The following is a 21,199-nucleotide window of genomic DNA, read 5'->3' as shown; positions in this document are numbered from 1 at the left end:
ACAGGGACTTCACAAACTTAAGGAAGAAGACGGTTTAGGAATTGATGAATGGCTTAAAGGCTTAGGACTTGGAACGTGGCTGAGGAACCTTGTGATCTATGCTATAGGACTGGTGGGTGTAATTTTACTGGTTTTGCTTATTTTGCCTTGTATCTTTAACTGTATTCAAAACATGGTCAGCCAAACAATAGCAAAAACATGGCAAACTAATCTCCTTGCTCAAGAAGAAAACGGGGGAAATGTGGAGAGTATTATTAATAATTGGTTAGCTGAGAAAGGCCATACTGACATAATGCCGCTGGTTAAGCTGAAGGAAGAAAGTCAGCAGTCAGCAAGCTGAAAGGAAAGGTCAGCAGTGACCTTGCTGCAACATGAGGAGAGGGAGTAGAGATTATTCCTGAATATATCCTGAGAATATGTGAAAAGTATCAAAAGTAGAACCATAGGAATGCAGAAGTAGGCGTAGGTGCTGATATGTAACTGACCAATCCTGAGCTCAACTTTTGCAATATGTATGAAGCTCATTATTAACTGTATTTAACCCGCCGTACTGATCAATAAAATTGGGCCTGTGATGATCAAATTGATGTCCGGGTCTCCTTCCGTCGACATTTAATTATTATTTTTTCCCAGGCAGACTGGAGTTCCTGCTCCCTCCACTGTGTGCAGGTGGGGATTTGTTCCTGGATGTTCCTGCACCCAGCTCTGGTCACTCTTGGAAAACCCTGAGCTCCTGCTGGTTTGGAGCACAAGCAGCACCAGATTCTCTTCACCAGAAAGGTTGAGAAAATCTACAATTATAAGAAAGACTCAACTTTCTCAAAGACAAAAACCCTTTGTTTTGTTGATTTCAGGTTTTCTTCCCACAGCAATTCACAGAAATTCTCATTCCACCTTCTACAGCATTTTTGGCACAAATACATCCATATTCTTGCTCCTGTGAAACATCACTACAGTTATCAACAAAAAAACCCCAACATCTCTTTCCTTCTTAACAATCATTATTTTATTAATATATTTTACAAGATTGCAGTTGAAATCATTTAAATACAAACTTTTTTTTTATACAGAAAGTGTAATAAAGTTAAAATAGTTCCTTGTGTAATTCATAGCATTATTGCAATGCTTACAAAATTTTGCATAGAGTGTGCAAGGATTGATGTTATTTGATACAAAAAAGCTTTATATTTTCCCACACAACCACACACATACATAAATTAAAAAGAAAAAAAAAAAGCCAAACAAATCTGAATTTCGTCATGAGAACCGTGATAAGACTTTAAATTCATTTTGTCCTGTTTACACGACCAAGGTCATTGGTGGTTTTCAGAGTAGAGGTCAGACAAGGTGTTTTCCCATCACAGATGAAAACTGCTGTAGCACGGGGGTCATGCCTTTTATGCTGCTGCTGCAGATGAACAAGGTGCCCTTTGTCTCTCACTGAATGTTTTGCTGTTGGCTCTACAAGTATGGAGCATTTTTGGGTGAATATTGACAGCTCTATTGGCATTTGCTCACAGGGAAACAAATTCAAATACAGGGTGGGAAAAAATAAACAAAGCCACAAGGAAAATCCAGATCCAGCAGGTCAGTCCCTCCCCTGCTCCCAAACCAGCACAGAGGCTCAGGGAAAGCTCTGGCCCAGGCAGGAATCCAGGTGTGGATGGTGTCCCCTCAGCCCTTCTCTGACACACACAGGGGACACTGATGGCCCAGATCTGCCCTTTCTGAGGTTTCTGCCACACTGACTCTGCAGGATTTGCTCATCTTCACTCGCTCTGATAACCCACAAAAAGGGATGAGACAGTGAATTCCTCCAGCAGTGCCTGCCCTCAGGAGCTGCTGCTCTCAAGGTGGCCAAAGGCTTGTGAGAACAGCACCCAAAAATGAACAGCATCATTTATCCACTCAGGATGCAGGTACACATCATCTGTACCATCTGCAGAACCACTAAAACTGCCAAAATGTCTCCATTATCCATCACAGAGTGCACAGGGCCAGGGAAGGACCCAGCTGAAGACAAAACCATCAGGCTGTGCTTGGTGTGGGAGGTCACTCCCTGCTCTAAGGGAGCCACCCTGGAGAGATCCAGCCCTGCTGTGGAGCTGGTGGGCTCTGCAGCTAAGGGAGTGTGGGAGAAGCTCTAACAGAAACATTGATTTCAGCTACAATCCAAGCTTCAGCAGAAATAGCACCACCCACAAATAATTGCTCTCTTGCTCTCCAGTGTGAGCCTGCCTCAAGATGCTTCAAGGACTCCATTATGAGGAAATTTTTAAGAGACCAAAGGACATACATTGCTTTAGGAAGAGAAAATGCATTTAGCAGGAAAGGTTTCAGAGGGCTCTATCTCCTATCAGTGGTTAAGCCTTTGAATGGGGAAAAAATGTAAGAGAACAATGCAATTTAAAATTCCTGTTACATGCAAAGATGCACATGACTTGTGCTTTGCAATGGGCCTGTTCCTATAACGACAAATATGCTGGAAATGGTAAAACTTTCCATTTGGGTAGGACCCCATGAGAGGCTCCAAAGAGTCCTTTTTAATCTCAGAAGTCTGTTTAGCTAAAGCTGCATGTTTTTATCTGAAGCATTTGGTGGCACAATGTAAATGTAACATTTTCACAGAAATTTCTCCTGATATTTTCCCTTCCTGGTGGAAAGCTTCAACCAACTAAATGAGGCAAACATACAATTACATATCATTTCACAGTGGATTTACTCCTCCTGTTCTTTAATCCCTGCTAAAAGCTAACAAAAGCCCAATCCATGGAGATCAGCTGCCTCAAAGGAAACCTGACTTCATCACTCCATTTGGTAGCACAAAATCCCAGCCACCACAGGGCTCCCAGCTGCAGGAAGGTGAGACATGTCCTGGGAGAGACACCGGTGCTAACTTTGCTGCAGGAATGACACTTGTAGCAAATTAATTTTTTAAGGGACTTGCACCTCTAGTTTAAAGTGATTTGGATGGAAAATCTCAGTGGGGCACTCTGATTGTATTTCCTTCTTCGTTTCAGATAAAAATCCTGCAGCTTTAAATATCCATCTTTTGCTGTGTTCTTTATACACCGTGCGTCGCTTTTCACAAGGGCACAATACAATTCAAGTGGCAGGACAAGAGAGGCTGAAATGATAAAGCCTCAGGGCTGGATGTGCATAACCAGGGGCCTCTCAACCACAGCAGACTTAAAAGCTTTCTAAATACAAGCTATTCACTGTAATTTCCATCCAAGCCCCAAGCCACTGTGGTTATTGTGGATGGAAACAACACCCCAGCAATCTTGAACAGCCCGAGCTCTAAGTGGTTTCAGTGACAGTAATTCCACTGAGCTCCATGAAAAGATCAAGCATAATTGCCACCATATTTAGTAAAATGGATGTTATTAATTTAAAGTATAATAGTGCAAAGGGACAGAGACGTTGACTGCATTACTGTGATTAGGGTGATGTCTCTCCCCATTTCTTCCCCTTCCCTCCTACCTGCCTTGTTTAATTCACTCCACTCTTGCTTGAATAACCTCAGCACCACGTCAGTGTTTGACCCTGCTCCACTCACAGCCATAAACTTGGCTACATCAGCTGTGAACACACAGCAACTGCCAGGCAGAATTTACCTGGAAGTCCCCAATTTTATGGTCATGCCACTGCTACATGCAGGATTTGGGTTTTGGGGGCTGCTGGATTTGGGAGCAGGATGCCAGCTACCAAAACATCACACAGGAATTTCAGAGCTGAGGAAAAAAAAGGTTAAAATGGGGAAAAGGGAGCAGTTGCCAGGATCACGTTCCTGAGCAGCCAGGGCAATAAAAAGGCTGATATTTTCACATTCCAAAAGCACCAAAGCAGTGCTTGGCAAAGCTTGGCAGGAACACGCCCTGTGCTTGCTGGGTGAATTCTGGATGATGACATTTCAGAATTTAAAATGTCAGCCATAAAAAAAGAGCACAGCCTCTAAGTTTTTTTCCTTTTTTCTTCCTTTTTTTTTTTTTTTTTTACTGTAGGTACTTCTAAAATGAAATCATTGCAGCAGTTACTCTTCTCCACAAAGCAGCCACTGGAGCTCCTGCCCTGCTAATGCTCAGGTGAACAGCTGGCACCATTTGCTCAGTTTATTTATACTTCCAGCCCAGGATGCTCTCTTTAAGCTTTCTGGGCTATTTCTCCACATTTCAGATTTAAGGTAACCTTGCCCTCTGCACACATTTCAAGATTTTTCACATTATCTCCTCCTCTCCCTGCTAACCAAGTTAGAGCCTTCCTGCCACTTTATTCTGTCAAATGCAGCCTTATGATACACCTGCATTTCTCCTACCCAGTTCAGAAAAAGCACCATTAAAGTTAATGCATTTCAGGCATGAGGGCAACCAGAGAGGGATGAACTTCTTGAAGTCTTTGGTCTTTGTCTCACTCTGTTTTGCAATGTGAAACTTAAAGCCATAAGAAAAAAACAAAGAAAATTGGCTTTTGTTGTAAACAAGTCTATATGAGAGTGTGTGTGTGTATTCGTGTGCATGTGTGAGCATCTTATGACAACAAAATGAATTTTCACTAGGTTGTGATGTGAGCTAGCCTTCCCAAGTTCCACAGGAATCTCTCTTTAACCTTGGAGGAGTTTCTAGGGAGGGGTTTTTATTTAGCCATCATTTTGCTATACCATATACTGCAGACTGTATTTTTAGGCTTATGCCTTCAAAGTTTGTTTGTGCAATGTGGTATTTATCATAAGAGAAGAAAAAAACCCCACAACCCTTCCAAAACAAAGCTTTTAGACATCACATGACTGAGGTAACAAAACACAAATCACTCCTGCACATACTCAGTCTTCTGAAAATGAATACTTAGGAGAGCCTTTATAAATATTGTAGTAGTTATTGGCTTCCCCTTTTGATGACTTCCTTTACTGTTAATATTTCTTTGTGCTGTTTAACTATGAGGTAATATGCTTCAAAATGAATAAAAAACCCAAACAAACCAACAAACCCCACAAAGAAACGTGGAGAATGGGTGTGCAGCCAATATCAGGACCTCTGCTTTTGCTAATGGCAAATCTTTTTGCTTTAGGATAACCAGGTACGACAGGAGGCTCACACACTACATATGGATAAGGTTCCTGTCACAGGTGAGCACTGACTGTCATTCTCTGTCCCTTTCCTAAAGTGTCACATTGACAGCAAACTGGACGAGTCGTGCAGCCCTACAAAGAGCCAGCACACATAAAATGCATTTATGACCCTGCATGGCTGCCCCAGCTGCACTGACACTGTGGCACAGCCCCTCGGTGAACATTTGGTGGGGTTTTGGTGCTCACAGCTGCCATGCAGGGTCTGGTTCAGTGCACCCCCTGCCCTCAGCTCCCAGCTCGGGCCAGGAACTCATCACCATCTCCCACTGAGCTCAGCAGACACAAACTAAACCCCATTTGAGATCAACCCCCCCTCCCACATAGCAAATGCTCCACTGAACTGAACTTCAGGCCCAATTCACAAAGAAACACACAACCCTTTGTTTGTCTCTGGCATTTCATCAGCGGTAGGCAGAGCACGTGGATGAAATTCCACAGTCAGGGAAGCTCTGGATTTAATGGATTCAGGGAAAAGCAGCCCACACAGCTACTGTGAGGGATTTCTGGGCAAGGCAGGAGGAGAAGGGACTCTCCTGCACTTGCCTTGTCCAACAGGAGAGTCCCTTCACAACAAACTGTGGAGTGTGAGATGGCTGGATGTGTTAGCGGGCAGCTTTTTAAACAAAATGCCTGATTTTTCCCATGGGATCTGAGACACAGTCCTGTTTGCTCTGCTTTCATTGAATCCTAGAATGGTTTGGGATGAAAGGGACCTTAAATCATCCTGTTCCAGCCCTTTGCCATGGGCAGGGACACCTTCCACTAGACCAGGCTCCAACAAGCCCCTGCCAGGGATGGGGCATCCACAGCTTCTCTGGGCAGCCTGTGCCAGGGCCTCGCCACCCTCACAGCAAAGAGCTTCTTCCTAATCTTTAACCCAACGCTGCTTGCTGTCAGTTTGAAGTCATTCTTCCATGGCTGTTACTCCCTGCCCTTGTAAAAAGTCCCTCTCCAGCTCTCCTGGAGCCTCTTTAGGCCCTGGAGGGGCTCTGAGGTGTCCCTGGAGCCTTCTCTTCTCCAGGTGAGCAGCCCCAGCACTCCCAGAGGGGCTCCAGCCCTCAGAGCACCTTTGTGGTCCCCGGTGTGTCCCCATCCTGCTGATGCTGAGACCCCCAGAGCTGCACACAGGACTGCAGTGGGGTCTCACATGGGCTCAGAGTCCTCTCCCTCGACTGCTTTTGATGCAGCCCAGGACAGGATTGGCTTTTTGGGCTGTGAGTGCACTTCAGGTCATGTTGAGCTTCTCCTCAATCAACAAGTCCTTCTCCTCAGGAACATTCCTGACCCATTCTCTGCCCAGCCTGTGTTTATGTTTGCCACTTGCTGACCAGCTCAGGCAGCATCACCCAAACCCCTGCCTTAAAACTCAGGTGGTGTTCAAATTATCTGCAGGTCCCTACAGGGGTTCATTCTTTCTAGAAACAATTCCTCACATTTCAACACAACACAGTTTTATGCTTTTTAAGATGGAAACATGGTTGTAAAATATATTGAAACAAGAATTTCTTTCAGTAGACATAATTAAGGTACCTTTTGTTCACCTCAGAGAAGCGTCTGCAGTGATGGCTCAGATGTTAAGGTCATTTCCTAGCAGCTCCCCAGCAGAAATTCACACCAAGATATGAATGTCCTTAGCAGTTTCATGGCTGCTGTGACATGAGAAGGTGATAACCTCATTCAAGAGCCCAGCGGGGAAAAGCAGCTACTCAAAATTAATTTGTTGGGATGGAAATTGGGAGCAGCCAGAGGGTGGCACAGGAATGAGGACTGAGCCACTGCTGTGTCTGGAGCAGAGCACAGAAATCAGGATGGAGCACCCCTGGGGGGCTCAGCCCTGCCTTCCTCACCCCCCTGAGCACTCCCAGGGCTGGGAAGTTAATCTGATTCATAGACAGGAACTCTTCCTGCAGCACATGTCTTCAAACTGCTCACACAGGATTTGGTTATGGATTGGGCCATGCTTGCTATGAGGTTTGTGATCAGTATTCAATGAAACAAGGAAAAACAAAATCTACAGTAAATGTAGGACTATGAGTGGGACTTCAGCCATGGCCCCAGAGGTAACATACACAGTATTTTGCTATATTTAACATGGTAAGAAAAAAAAAAAGTCTGTAACATTCTAGGTGCCCCTACAGTCTTAATGTATTTCATCAATATCTGTTTTAAGTTGCACAGCCAGTTCCCAAGACACCCTCCTGTCCCTCCCCCCAAATAAACTAGATTTAATAACAAGATAAATATGATGTGCTTCTCCTTGCTGAGTGCATTGACTTAAGGCATAGGCACAATTCCCCTCTTTGAACAGAGATGGTACATCCTGTGTCCCAATACAATTGTTACCCTGGGTGACCCTTTGCATTCAAATGTTGACTCAAGACATAATAATTACAGGAATCATTCATTAACAAATAGTTTGAATTCGTTAATTTATCAGAAAGCATTATTGAAATAAAAGGAAAGAATTCAATCCTCTTTCAGGAATAAATGTTTTTGGGAGTGCTGCTTTGTTGGGCAGCAAGACATCCAATCTAAACTCCATAGAAATCTTCTCTGAGTCCAATCAGTTTTGGATTAAGCCAGAATTGTTAATTAAAAAATAAAAAATAAAAAAAAAAAATCAAACCCTGGTACTCTCGAGACCACAAGAAAATACATGAAAAGCTGTAAGAAAAGGGAATTGGCTAAATTATTTCTAAAGATTTCTGTCCGCTATGTTTTATCTTGAAAATCACTTGAAGAATACCAGCTTTGGTTAGATATCACTAGGGATGGGCACAGATCTGTCTTATTTGCACATGAGGTAATATTTCAAAAGCATCTCAGTGGCTCAGAAACCTTGCTGTCCTCGTGAGATTTGTTGTCACTTGGAAACTTTTGCCTTAATTGGTATATTTGGTTTTTTTAAAAGATTTTTTACACACATGTGGATGAAATTATGGGTCAGATTTCAATAATCTGGGCTCTTATAATTATTTTCCAAACCTTTAAAAGTGGAAGTAATGTTACCAGATCAGATTTTTGTGTTTTATCCTGCCCGTGACTCCCACACTTTAAAATAAGGAAAAAATGCAACCATGGTAAGATTCAACCACAGAGTTTTGGGGACTCAAATTCTAGAGGAACCAGCATCCAAAGCCCTTCCTTTCAATAATGTGGCTTTGTCACAATCTGTATAAATCCTTAAAAAAAGTCTTTCATTGTCAGCATCTCTGATAATTGCAGTTTCCACCAAATCTAAGTGATCTTGGACTGTAGATCTTGAAAAGAAAGATGACAAAAATTCTGGTGTAGCATCTACATTATTCACTTAATTTTATGATTTTCTCAGTTTCTAGTTAATTTTCTCTGTTTCTACAGGTATTTAGGCAATGTCCAAATCTTAAATCTTCACACCTTCACAGCAAATGTGTTCAAAATTGAAGGTGTCAATGGGGAGTTTGTAGGGTGATCCAGGACACCTGTTAGCAAAAGAGGTTCAATTTTTTTCTACTTATTCCAACTTTCACAATTTTGTTCCTTCCAACAACTAAGTACAACACCAGTTTTGCCAGCACAGAGATGATTTTAGGTTAATGTTGGACCTGATGTGTCACACCTGAATAGCACAAAGCATCCTTGGCCATTCACAGGCAAGTGTTGAAACCCTTCAGAAAATCACATTTGTTATTTCAGCAAGAAGGTCTGGACGTTCCTGCTGGCCAAGTGCATCCATCTCTCCCAACAGGGAGCCATGCTTCAGGTAATAATTAAAGAGTAATTTAACCCCAGGTATCCTGGATCACTGTAGGTGATCAGCACAGCACATCTGGCTGTTTTGTTGTTTTTAGAACTATTCCTTTTTATGCCACTGATTTAATGGCACAAAAATAATCAGAGATGCTTCTCTTCCCTTTGGATGGTGGTGGCTCTGCATTGGTTCCAGGGTCTTGCCCAGCCAGCAATCCCATTGCTCTGAGAACATGATCAAAAACGAGGGGTGATCATTGCACTGTCTTAATACAGAAGGGTCCAGGGGAGCATCAGATCCAATTCAGCAGATTGTACCAGTAAATTTCGGTGTGGGAAAGAGAAATGCTACACAAATGTAACAGGGTCACCCTGGGATTCCTTGTACTGAAACATCATTTTACACAGAGGATATATATATATATATATCTTATATATATTTTTTATATATATATATTCACACACACGCGCGCGCACACACAAAAAAAGTCTTTGATAGGCTTTCTGTGTTCTAGTAAAAATAGTTGGCAGCTGGATCTGTGAGACCAGAACTGGCTTTTGTGCTGCCTGTGATGCCCCTGTGCACAGTGTCCCTCAAAGGCAGACGCTCGTGTTTATCTGGCAGGTGGAGCTGCTGCCTGCCTGTGACAGGAACAGCCGCCCATTGGGACACACACAGAGCTCGTAGATTTTTTGCCTGGACCCTGCAGAAGAGGAAGATCCTTGAGGCAAGTTAGGTAGTTTGATTTTTGCAGAATTCAACGTTATCTGGAGTCAAATGTGGAGAGAGAGAGGGGAAAAAGAAAAGAGAGAGAATTAGCGGGGAGCTGTTATTTCTGATTTAAAGAAAGAGCTGTTATTTGTGATTTCTGTGTTTAAAGAAGCTTCCTCCAGACGGCTCAGCTGCTGCAAAAACTGGGCAGGGAAGTGTTTTAGGATGGAAAAGTCTGATACAAATCTAGGTGGGCACATTATCTGCCTTTACCACGACCTCCAGTCTGTTTCTGCTGATGCTCCCACTGTGTTTTCTTGGCTTTTGGCTTCCTGGGACACGACCAGAATCCAATCCCAGGTCTGGATGGACCCAAGCAGAGGCACCCCACTGTCAGATGGAGATCCTGGATGGTTCACACTCACCCATCCACCCTGCTCCTCCACCAGGATCTCTGTCACTGTGATCCCATTGCCAGTTACACTTGCAGGCTCCCAGCACTGACTTTTATGTATATTTTATGTATATTTTATGCATATTCTATGCATATTTTATGCATATGTGTAACACTTTTGTGTACATTAAAAATAACTCAAATGCTCTAACAGTCCTAAATCCCTCCTTACAAAACAACATAAGGCAAACAACATGTGGCAGCTCTCAGACATGTGGCAGCTGCAGGGGAGTGCTCTGGCATCAGCCAGAATACAGTAAAATAACCTGAACCCCATAGTAATACAGGGTGACTGAGAATATCAGCAATGACAGTAAGAATCTCCCAGTTTAGTACCCACCCATCTCTTGTCCTGAAAGACAGAAGTCAATTTATGCATTTAAAAGCATCTGAGTATTGGCAGCAACTGCTTGAAGTTGTGAAATGCTTTGGATTTCTATCTCAGTGTATTGAGTTTTTTTTTCTGGTATTTTTCAGAGGCTTTTCCTTAGCACCCATGGTCTAGGTTTGGACTGTCTTAAAATGCAAATATATTTAGAAATAACAGAAACTACAATTAAAAAGTCCTTCTGTTTTTTAGCCCTGAAACTAAGATAGGTAAATCTTATGTGAGAGCCCTCTTGCCTGGAGGTTTGTGTTCCATGGGCAGCTCCTCCTGACAAGGGTCTCAGTGGTTTCTCCACTGGGAGCTCCTTAGCCTCATCCTTTGGTGTCTTCCATCACTGTGGCAGGAGGAGGGGATGAGAAAACATCAAATCCATGTGCCCACATGATTTTGTGACACCAGAAAAGGCTTAACTCAACACCTACTTTACTTTTGCTCCAAGTTATCAGCTTTAATTGTTCTCTCTTCCCCTTTGGAAGTCTCTCCAGTGCAACAACCCGTGTCTCCTAATGTTCCCTTTCGTTCCAGAATGAAACATCAGCCACAAAAGCTTTTCAGATCAATACCAGTGAATTAAGCTCTTCTTATAGAATAATATATGATAAAAGATTTAATTATGCTGGCCAAGTAAATCTTGTTTTCAAGTGACAAGGAAACAAAGAATTTAGGAGCGGTGTGCATTTTACAGCTGCATAAATCTGCTGGAACAACAGATGCTATTATCCATGCACTTTAAAAATAATGAATCAGCCTTTGCCACGGAGTGAGCCTGATTTGCATGGGATGTGTTCAATCAGGGTGAGCAGGAATGAGGTCAGGAGAGCCCCCTGTGCCCAGGCTTGCACACACAGCAGCCTGGTGGCACACAGCTCTGCAGGGGACCCTTGGCTTGGCTTTGCACTCACCTCTCCATCTTTGGATTCCAGCCTGAGCTCTGTCCTGCACGTGGCCTTCAGGCTGCCGGCCTCGGCGTTGATCTCGATGCCCTTGGGAGCCTCCATCACCAGCGCGCGCGTGGGCGACTCCAGCCTGCAACACGGGGAAAAGAGATCCTGATCACATCCCTGTGCTGCACCTGTGCTGCACCACCCTGCAACACGGGGAAAACAGATCCTGATCACATCCCTGTGCTGCACCTGTGCTGCACCACCCTGCAACACGGGGAAAACAGATCCTGATCACATCCCTGTGCTGCACCACCCTGCAACACACAGGGAAAACAGATCCTGATCACATCCCTGTGCTGCATCACCCTGCAACACACAGGGAAAACAGATCCTGATCACATCCCTGTGCTACACCTGTGCTGCACCATCCTGCAACACACAGGGAAAACAGATCCTGATCACATCCCTGTGCTGCACCACCCTGCAACACACAGGGAAAACAGATCCTGATCACATCCCTGTGCTGCACCACCCTGCAACACACAGGGAAAACAGATCCTGATCGCATCCCTGTGCTGCACCATCCTGCAACACAGGGGGAAACAGATCCTGATCACATCCCTGTGCTGCACCTGTGCTGCACCACCCTGCAACACAGGGAAAAGAGATCCTGATCACATCCCTGTGCTGCACCACCCTGCAACACACGGGGAAAACATCCTGATCACATCCCTGCGCTGCTACACATGGGAGAAAACAGCTCCTGATCAAATCCCTGCTGCCCCAGCTGCAACACACGGGGGGATACAGATCCTGATCAGATCCCTGTGCTGCCCCAGCTGCAACACACAGGGGACACAGCCTGTGGGATCCTGCTCAGGCTGTGCTGCACCACCCTGCAACACACAGTGCTCACACAGCCCATGGGCTCCATGCTCCTGCTCAGGCTGTTGTGCTGCACCTCAGACCCTGCTGATGTGCAGGTTCTCACCTGCTTCCAGAGGAAAAGGTTCGTGCATGGTAAAACACACCACAAATCTGATCTGCTCACATTCCATGCCAGCTTTGCTATGCTGGGCCAAGAGAAAAGGGGCAATGAAGCCACCCCCAAGGTCAGCTGGCTCCTATTTCTGGTTCTGCTTTCTCACTAATCAGTGCTAATGGGATATCAGCAAAGCTGAGCACCTGCACAGAGGGTGCAAGTATTTCTCTTCCTCCCACCCCTGTTCAAACAGGAATGAATTAGTTCTCCTGACTTCCTACTACATGAGGTTTAGAAGGGTTTAAAGATACAAGGAAATAAATGAAAGCAATCAGGCTGAAGACCCCAAAATTTGTGGTCTCCAGTCCTAGGCTCACATCACACCAGGCCTGACCATGTGCTCTGCAGAGCTTCAGCCCCTCCTAAATGTGGATACACTGCAGAGGCCTCTGACAGCCCTTTAACACAGCCCTGTTACAGCCCTTTAACTTCAAGGTTAATGCTGTAAAGTGCAGAAGCACAAAGTTCAGTCTTTCTTGTTCATCATCCATTTTTAGTCTTCTATTATACTTGCCTCTTTCTTATTTACAATACAGTCTCTTATGACTCTCTGTATTGAAATGGTTATTAAAAAACAACTCTCCCTCTTTGGGAATATCCTCTCAGTGGATTTCATCCTCATTTATTTACTCCAGCGTCACAAGATCCAGGTTGTGGTGTCCTCAGTGAGGCAGGAGGGAGGGCTGGAGCAGGAGTTGCTCTGCTTTGCCATTTGGGGCTGGCAGCACTGACCAAAGCTGGGCAGGGGCAGCCCAGCACCACCCCCAGCTCCCCATGGCAGCTCTCAGGGTTTGCCTGCATCAGCTCTTTCCCTGCTTTCCATATATATAATCATTTGTGCATGTAAGTGTGCTCTTAAATGGACTCCTGCTGGTACTGAGACAGCATTATGGGGGACTGAGGGAATTCAGCTGTATTTATTGCAGCCAACAGCTCAATAAAGCACAGGCACAGCTCCCTCTGTGTGGCACTTTTCAAGTTACGACTTTCCCTCTTTTCAGTGTCTTCATATTGCTGATTTTTGAACACCTTTCCCTCAAGACCCCAAACTTATCCATAATTTCCTGGCTGACTTAACTAAATCTAAATTTCAGGGAGCAGCTGAGGCATATGCAGCCTAAGGAATGAGTGTGGTCTCATGGTTAGCAGCCTCTGCACAACCCTTCTGAGCTGCCTTTTGTTTTCTGCAGAGAAGCCACATTTTATGTAAACTTCTTCTGATTCCTTCCACTGTTATCATGCCTCAACTGGTTTCTGTGTGAAGAACCTAAGATTAAGGCTGCTGTAAATAACTTTTTTTTCCTGACTGAATTGCAGCTTGCATGGAGGACAAAAAGCTGTCTGACCCATGTTTTCCCTGGAGATTTCTGCCCAGGGATTCAGCACACTCTCACCATTGGTGTACCTCACAGGCTGGTGTTTGCTCTAAAAAACAAAGCACCCTCTGCTTGCCCTAAGCCCCAGGATCTGTGCTGCAGGGTCTGGCACACATCCCTTCTGCTCCACACGCAGGATCCTCATGAGGAGCAGCAGCAGAGAGCTTGGGCCAGTTACATCTTAAATCATGGAGCTAAATTCACCAGAGGATGTGTCCAGTTCCAGAGGATGTGTCCAAACCCCAAGACAGCTGAGGTAATCTGAGGATAAAATAATTCCTAAGTACATCGCCTGGTGACTCTCCAGCTCTCCAGCATCTCAGTGACTCTCCAATTTCTTTGATGTCCTGGCTGTCTCAATTTATTTGTTCATCTGTTAATCTTTTAGCTCTTCTATCCACTGAGAAATAAATCTCCTAGGTACAAAACAGTGCTCAGACAGCACAGTGCAAACACACTCCTTTGCAGCAGCCTCTGTGCAGGAGCAGCCTCCCTGTCCCAGACCTTCACTGGAGAGACAGGAGAGCTGGGAAAGCTGTGGAAGAAGGGGGAGGATCAATAGAGGAGCTTCTTGCACATCTTTCCCTGTGCACACAGGTCCCCTGAACAGCCATCTGACCTGAAATTCAAGCTTTGAATAAACCACCAGTGATCTGGAGTGTCCTAGACAACACTGCCCCAAAGTTTTATTCTCTTTCACATGTAACAAAGTGATGGAGTTATTCTCCCTCCCTCCTCCACATGAAGAAGTGGAGTAACAGCATCTTGCAAACACTGTTGAAAACCACGTCGTTTTTGGATGCATTCTAATCCATGCAGAGCTTCTTTCCTCATGGAGGCACAAAGGAGCCTCTGAACAGCCCATGGTGTGACGTGGGACAAGGACACCACAACAGCCAGGGCTCTGCTGCTGCTCCATCACCCTCCTCGCTGACCCCATCCCACCATCCCAAACCACAGCCTCAGACAGCTGCAGTCCTGATCCACACTGATTCAACCAAACCCAACCCTTTAACGCTGAAAATACTTTAAAGCCCAGGGACCTGTTTAGAACCTTAAAACTACAGAAATGTTTGAAAATACCAGGACAGCAAAGTGCAGCTTTTTCAATCATGAACACCTTGGTCTGCAGCCCACATGGCTTTGTGCTTGTGCTGTGGTTTGGAGCCTGACTCTTCTCTCTCCTCCAATTTCCATATTGCTGTAAATCCATCTTTTTGGGACTCTTGTACCAGTTTATGCTACTGTAAAGGAGGACAGGAAGTTCTTAAAAATTGTTTCCTTGGTATTTAAGGGGCATATGTTTGTAAGGGATTTCATTTGATTATTTTCTGATATCCTGAATGAATTCTTGAACCACCTGACCATAAACCAGGAGCTGCAAAATCTATGCAAAGCCAGAGAAAGCAGCTGAGGAGTTCATGCTCTGGGGGTTTGAGCAATGTTTACTGAACACTTTCATTTGAAGCAGGCGTTTAAGAGACGCTCTGCTTTTAAACCTAATTCTGCCTTGCAGAGCAGAACCAATTTGGAGACTAATAATGAAAGAAAATGATTTAGAGATGAACAGATAATTCATTCAAAATCAACATTTGTTTTCCAGTGTGATACTCCAGAGCTTTTAGTGGGATTCCCATCTCCTGGTGAGGTGTAAGCCTGTACTTAGAGCAGTAGGCTGGAAAGGTGGCTGCATGAATATAGATTGTTTCATTATTTGCTCCTGCTCTTGAATTTTCCATCCCAGCAATTGGCACATAAGCCCTTTTTATTGACCATGGGTGCTGCTTATTTTTGCTCAAGTATTTGCAGGCTGGATTTTGACCTCTCTCCCAGAGCTGGGCAAGAAGGGTAAATGCAATGCTGTGCACAGTTACAGCTTGCTGAATTCAGCACCGAGATAAGCCACTGCCATGAAATTGCTTGTCCCACCTGCAGTCTCCTGGGAGGTGGATGAAGAGACATTCTCCTGTATGGGTGACTCCCCACAACCTGGGAGCTATTCCTCTGGATCCCAAGGTTTCATATAAGTCCAAAATTTTTTTTAAAAAAAGACACAAGTAACAGGATTTTCAGAACTATCCAAGTTCCCAAGTTCCACTTATTACAACGGGTGTTAGCTACTTTTGAAAATCCCATTGAGCACCTAAATGCCATAACAAATCTGACCCTTAATCTCAGTTCTGCAACAGAGGTAACAGCACTTCCCAACTCCATGGGGAGGATGGGAAGATAAATATATTAGCAGTTGTGAAGCCTTTATATACTGCAATAACTGAGGCCAGGGAAGTCACCATGGCCAGGGATAAATGTCTGGCACGTGGATAACTGATCCTGCTCGAGCTGCTCTGCTGGGCTTGTATCTTCATCAAAAACAGTGTTAGTCCTGTTCCTCCCCCTGAGCACACTCAGCTCCAGCTCACCACCCTGAATGGACAGTGCCAAATGTGCCTCCAAAGCTCTTCTACTCCATCCTACACCAAAGCACCTCCTGTTTTAAAGAGAGGTGATGGCATGTGGGCACCTCACTGTGAATCCCTAGAAATCTATGGGAATTCTGTGCTCCTGAAAACCAACATGGGGGAAAAATAATTCAGTGTCATCCCTGCTTTGCTTTGGGAACTTTAGGAGTAATTTAAGGGAAATCAGCCCATGAGTTTGTGTTGTGGTTCCAGAGAAAGGCATTCACTTGGAAAGATCATTAATTACCTAGATTTTTAGTTTTCATTTCCTTCACCATAAACAGTCACATTAATCACCTCAGCACCATGGCATCTATTTCCTTCTTGTCCCTCCCCTCACCCCCTCCAGGACAATGCAGCATTTTCCTTACTCTTATGAACAGCCTTTTGAATTCTGGGAAAAAAGCAAGGTAGTAAAGATGTGCAGGCAGTATCACCTGAAGTTGGAGGCTGCTGATGTGCTTCCAATACAGTGGGCATAATTCTGTTAAAAAGTTAATTTTAATGTAAATAGTTCAGGGGGAAAATTTGCTGAGGTCCAGCACTGATGCAAACATGATTTGCAATCTGTGCCTTGCACCAAAGGCTACAGCAGAGGAGAGGGATGATCCTCAACATGGGAAAGGAGCTCCTGTGAGCTGAGGACCTTCTGCTGCCACTTTATAATTGTTCTCATTTCTTTCTTATTCTCATTTTTTCTTTTTTTACCTTTTCAACTAGGAATGGCCTCAAGCTTCAGAATTCCTTGTGCCCACAAGGGGCTTTTTCTGTGTGGGACACAAACGCTGCTTGCAGTATGGAAATGGGAAGAGAGGTTCATGCACAGGAGGTGAGGAGCATATGATGCAGCAGTGTGGTAACAGGAGCTAATTTAATTTTGCTCAGAAACCTCTGGACTGAGAATAGAGCATGTATTACTGCAGCTGTAGCCCATTACCTCTAATGACTCTAATTATTTTTTATGGTATCCATCTGACCAGCCATAAGATTCACGTTGAGCATAAAATTAGCCAATGTTAGCGCTGTGCCTGCTTCTATCTCATACAACTGGTAAATTATTTCACCAAGTAAACATGGAGCTCCATCAATTTGCTGGTAATGAACCAGCTTCTTCAGCTGAAATTTGTTTTCAATTTTAACTCCCTTGTTTCAATGAAATCAATGGGATCACCCATTCCCAGTGACTTACACTTCTGACTTCATTATTTGTGTGTTATCTCATATATGTCAACTCCTAAAACAAAACACAATGCTTGTCTCCCTATTAACAGGAAGTTAATTAAGTTTTACTGAATTGCAAAGAAGCCATGCTTAGTTTCTATTTTTAGAATGCCTAGAAGTGTTTTTTTATTATTATTTTAAATTGTCTTTACTTGTATTGGAACAGAACAATGTTTAGAAGGAGGAACAACAGGTTGAGCCTTGACTAACCTGGCGAAAACCTCAACTGAAAATAAGTTCAAGCAAAGTTTTGTCTCTGCCCTGGGCTCTCCCCTTCATCGCTAGAATTCCTTCCCATTGGTATTGTCATTTCATGGCAAAAACATAGGCTGAAAAATGGCAAGATCAGTGAGTCTAATATAAAGCAGGAAAGATAAAAAAAAAGGGAGCTGGCCTTGGTACATCAGACCAGAGGTTAAAATCCAAAGGATTTTAAATGCACAATGTCTTTTCCTGAGACACCATGATTTTGACAAAATATGACCTAAGTGCACAATACAAAAGCAGCAAACACTCTGAGAGCTTACAGAAGAGATCATCACTAATAAGAAAATATGTATCCCTGTTATTTATTGCCTAGCATTGACATAAATCTTGTTTTCAATTACATGCTAATGAAGCACACCAATTACTGTTTGAATAGGGACATCTGATTACGGTCTCAATCAACAGAAATAAATCTTGCTTATGGAATGTTTCCAGGGTATTTTCTTTAGAAACATTAATTAGAGAAGTAAACAAGGATATATTATTATCATGTCATCCAATTGTAAATCCTGCCTATCACTGTAAATACTGGTTAGTCTGACAGTGTGCATCACCACAGTTTCCAGTGTTTATGCTGCAAATCTAATGAGTGACAATTCCAGTGCAGCTATAATGTGAAAGAGATTGTTATGGCTTCGGGTCCAAAACCTTATGCAATTTATAATGTAATACACTGAACAGTAAATGAAAATTATTTTATCTATCTCCACGAACCACAGGTAATTCCCAAGCAAAACCCACCTAAATCTGTCAGAGACCTGACAAGTGCAGAGGTCTAATGATGCTTTATTGGAAATTACACTTTTCTAATTGAGTTAGAGACAAGTCTGGTTCAAATGGCAGGGGGTGCAACAAATTTTCTCATCTGTGTTTGGGCAACACAGATGCTGAAGAGATTCTGTACAAAGCTGAGTCAAGAGAAAGATAAAAAGGAGTTGAAAATTACCCTTGTTCCAACTTTGTAAGCTTCACTGTTTCCTTGGAGAGGAAACCTTGTGTTTACAACTTTTCTTTCTTCTTTTTTTAAATAAAGCTCTTACAGCTTCGAGGAATGCTTCATCACCAGCACTGTAATAAATCTGCTGCTGGTTTTGGTAACTTCATCTCAGAGCCCAATGGACCAGTTTATGTATTTTTCACCCAGTTTGAGTTATGGGTCCTGTGTTTAGTGAACTTTTCCTGAAGAGAGCTGATGCTAAAACAATATTCTTCTGACCATGTAATGGACATATCTTATTATTATCTCTTCAGAGACCACAACTCTGTGAAAAGAGCTAACTAAAGCAGTGAAACCATCACAAAGGAGGGCAAAGCCAGCATCAAGAAGATGCTCAGCTAAATTAAAAGAAGATTTGAGAAGATCCAGACAAATGAGTGATCAGAGGAGTTTGTAGCGAGGGTATTGTCTTGCAGCACCAAGCAGGTGAGAACCAGCTTTCCTTCTCCCTCCAAAAAAATGCCATTCCTCAGCAAGAGGAGAGGTTTGAACATATGGTTCCTCCCACCACACTGCAAATCCCCTGCTGCAGTCTTCCAGTACACTTTGCACTAGCTGAGGCTGATTCAGAGCACTAAAAAGCAGCAAAACTAGGAAAACATGGAGCAGTCAAAATACAACTGTAAATTCCTTGTGATTGCCTTCCATGCTACAGCACTGGAATTGCTGAAGGCAAGGTAATTATGTAAAGTTGTCTTAAATGTCTTAGGGTAGTTTTGGTTTTTGTTTTACATTTAAAGTAATTTCTGGAATAGCTTAGCAGAAGCCAAATATAGTATTTAGAAGACAAAACCTGAGATCAAGCAGATGATATCAAATTAATCTAGGGAGAAAAATGACTGTGTAATACTACTGAGATCTAGTTTCATTATGAACTGGAGAAGTGGTGAAGGGCAGAGATTGTCTAAGAAAAAAAGTGCAAGATTAATGTTCAATGAAGTGGAGGTATGGTTGAGAAAATTAAAATCATCTGGATAATTAAAAAATTCTGTTGCTTATAAATCAAGGAGGGAAATTATCATAGAAATTGGGAGATAGTTGAACACGATGTGTGGTAAATACAGATGTGGTTTAAAAAGATGATGTGTTTAAGCAGACAGAGAAGGGATTCAGAGATGTAAAAATAATTATTCTGATTTTAAGTGTAGAGATGACTGCAACATCCCTCTCCTCACCTGGGCTGGTCCAGCTTCCAGCCTTCACTGACAAGCTGGGACAGCCAGAGCCATCCATGTGCTGAGTGGTGGGAACAGCCAGAACTGAGACAGAAAATGACATTATCACAAGAAAGCTGAGCTCTGACCAAAGCACAATGCTGCTGATGCCACTGGCTGGCACCTAAGAGCCAATAATTATTTTTATTACAAATACCTGACCACAGCTCCTTGAACATTTACATAGACCAGATCAAAACTGCTCAAATAACAGTCTGGAAATTTCTTCCTGTCTGATCTGTGTGTGGTAACCAGGGGGTTTGGCATTGCAGTATGACTGTGCTTCTGATCCCACTGCCCACAGCCTCCCAAACCAGAGCTACACATCCTCATCCACTACCTAAACCACCCATTTATTTTGCTTATTATGTAACTTCTTGCAATAAATTAAAACAAATGGAAAGAAAATAAATTCCTCCTCCTGTTGGCTGCACTAATGACCAGGCTCATTTCACACACGGAGAGAAATAATTACTTTTCATGTTACCATAATTGCCTAAACCACAAATGCATTTTTTAAGAAACAAAGGTTGGGCTGGTGTAAGTTTCTAATTACAGGTTGAAAGCTTCTAATTAAAAGGCATAAATTGGAAGGAACCCTTTCAAGCAGCATCGCAGAAGAAGCTGCTAAGATTGGGTATTAGCTTGATGCACTGTCACCGTGCCGGGGGGAGAAAAAGAAACAGAAATCAAATGTTGTGGCTCTTCCTTGGGGCCACTGACACTTTGCTACCCAGTGTCTCACCAAGTGCTGCCCCAGGGACACAGAGGAGATGAACACATCACAGAGGAGGCTGCAGGGCCACATTTCACAGCAACCCTGAGCCACTGGCACAGGGATAGTGATGCTGAACCAGAGGGAACAATTCAGGCTTCAATCAGCTTTTTCCTGAAGTTTATACAGGCTGCTGGATGGTGGCAGGAGGACAAAACCATCTGAGTTAGGCTAAAATGATAAAACACCATGAAAATATGGCTACTTGAGTGAGGTAAAATGTGCTGGATGAACGATTTGTATTTGTGAATTACACAGTACATAGTGCTCAGATTTGGGGTGGCTGTCATGTGCAGTCAGCAGCTGGATGAAATTGGGCCCAATCTCTGCCACTTTCATGATTTGCTCTTCTGCTTTCCTCTGAAAGAAGGCAGCATGGTGCAAATGCTTTATCTTATTCTCCTGTTTTTCAGAGTGTTGAAAAATCCTGCAGGGCAGACCAGCACGCCATCCCTGCCAGAGAAATTGCTTTCCTGTGATAACCCACACTCCAATGAAAAGATTACTGGCAGGGGCGCAGCACTATGCAAATCTTGCACTCATGAGCATCAGCCTT

The 21,199-nt window shown here is 43.5% G+C and overlaps 1 protein-coding gene across 10 annotated transcripts in view; it reads right to left on the bottom strand.

Moving 5' to 3' along the window:
• SGCD (sarcoglycan delta) overlaps nucleotides 1-21,199 on the bottom strand; it is a 313,783-nt gene that overhangs the window by 5,876 nt on the left and 286,708 nt on the right. For 9 of the 10 annotated variants that reach the window (XM_059483993.1, XM_059483991.1, XM_059483992.1 and 6 more), the window contains 2 exons: nucleotides 11,311-11,434; nucleotides 984-9,622 (listed from right to left, as the gene is read on the bottom strand). In XM_059483993.1, the coding sequence (XP_059339976.1) occupies nucleotides 9,449-9,622; nucleotides 11,311-11,434 (298 nt within the window). In that variant the 3' untranslated portion in view covers nucleotides 984-9,448. Of the gene's footprint in view, nucleotides 1-983; nucleotides 9,623-11,310; nucleotides 11,435-21,199 lie in introns of those variants that run through there. The other variant, XM_059483998.1, reaches the window with a different exon arrangement.

The sequence above is a fragment of the Ammospiza nelsoni genome, chromosome 16, assembly GCF_027579445.1.
Source record: "Ammospiza nelsoni isolate bAmmNel1 chromosome 16, bAmmNel1.pri, whole genome shotgun sequence".
In the NCBI taxonomy this organism is placed as follows: Eukaryota; Metazoa; Chordata; class Aves; order Passeriformes; family Passerellidae; genus Ammospiza; species Ammospiza nelsoni.
Note: the sequence above shows the minus strand (reverse complement) of the source record. Positions and strands in the feature narration are given on the sequence as shown.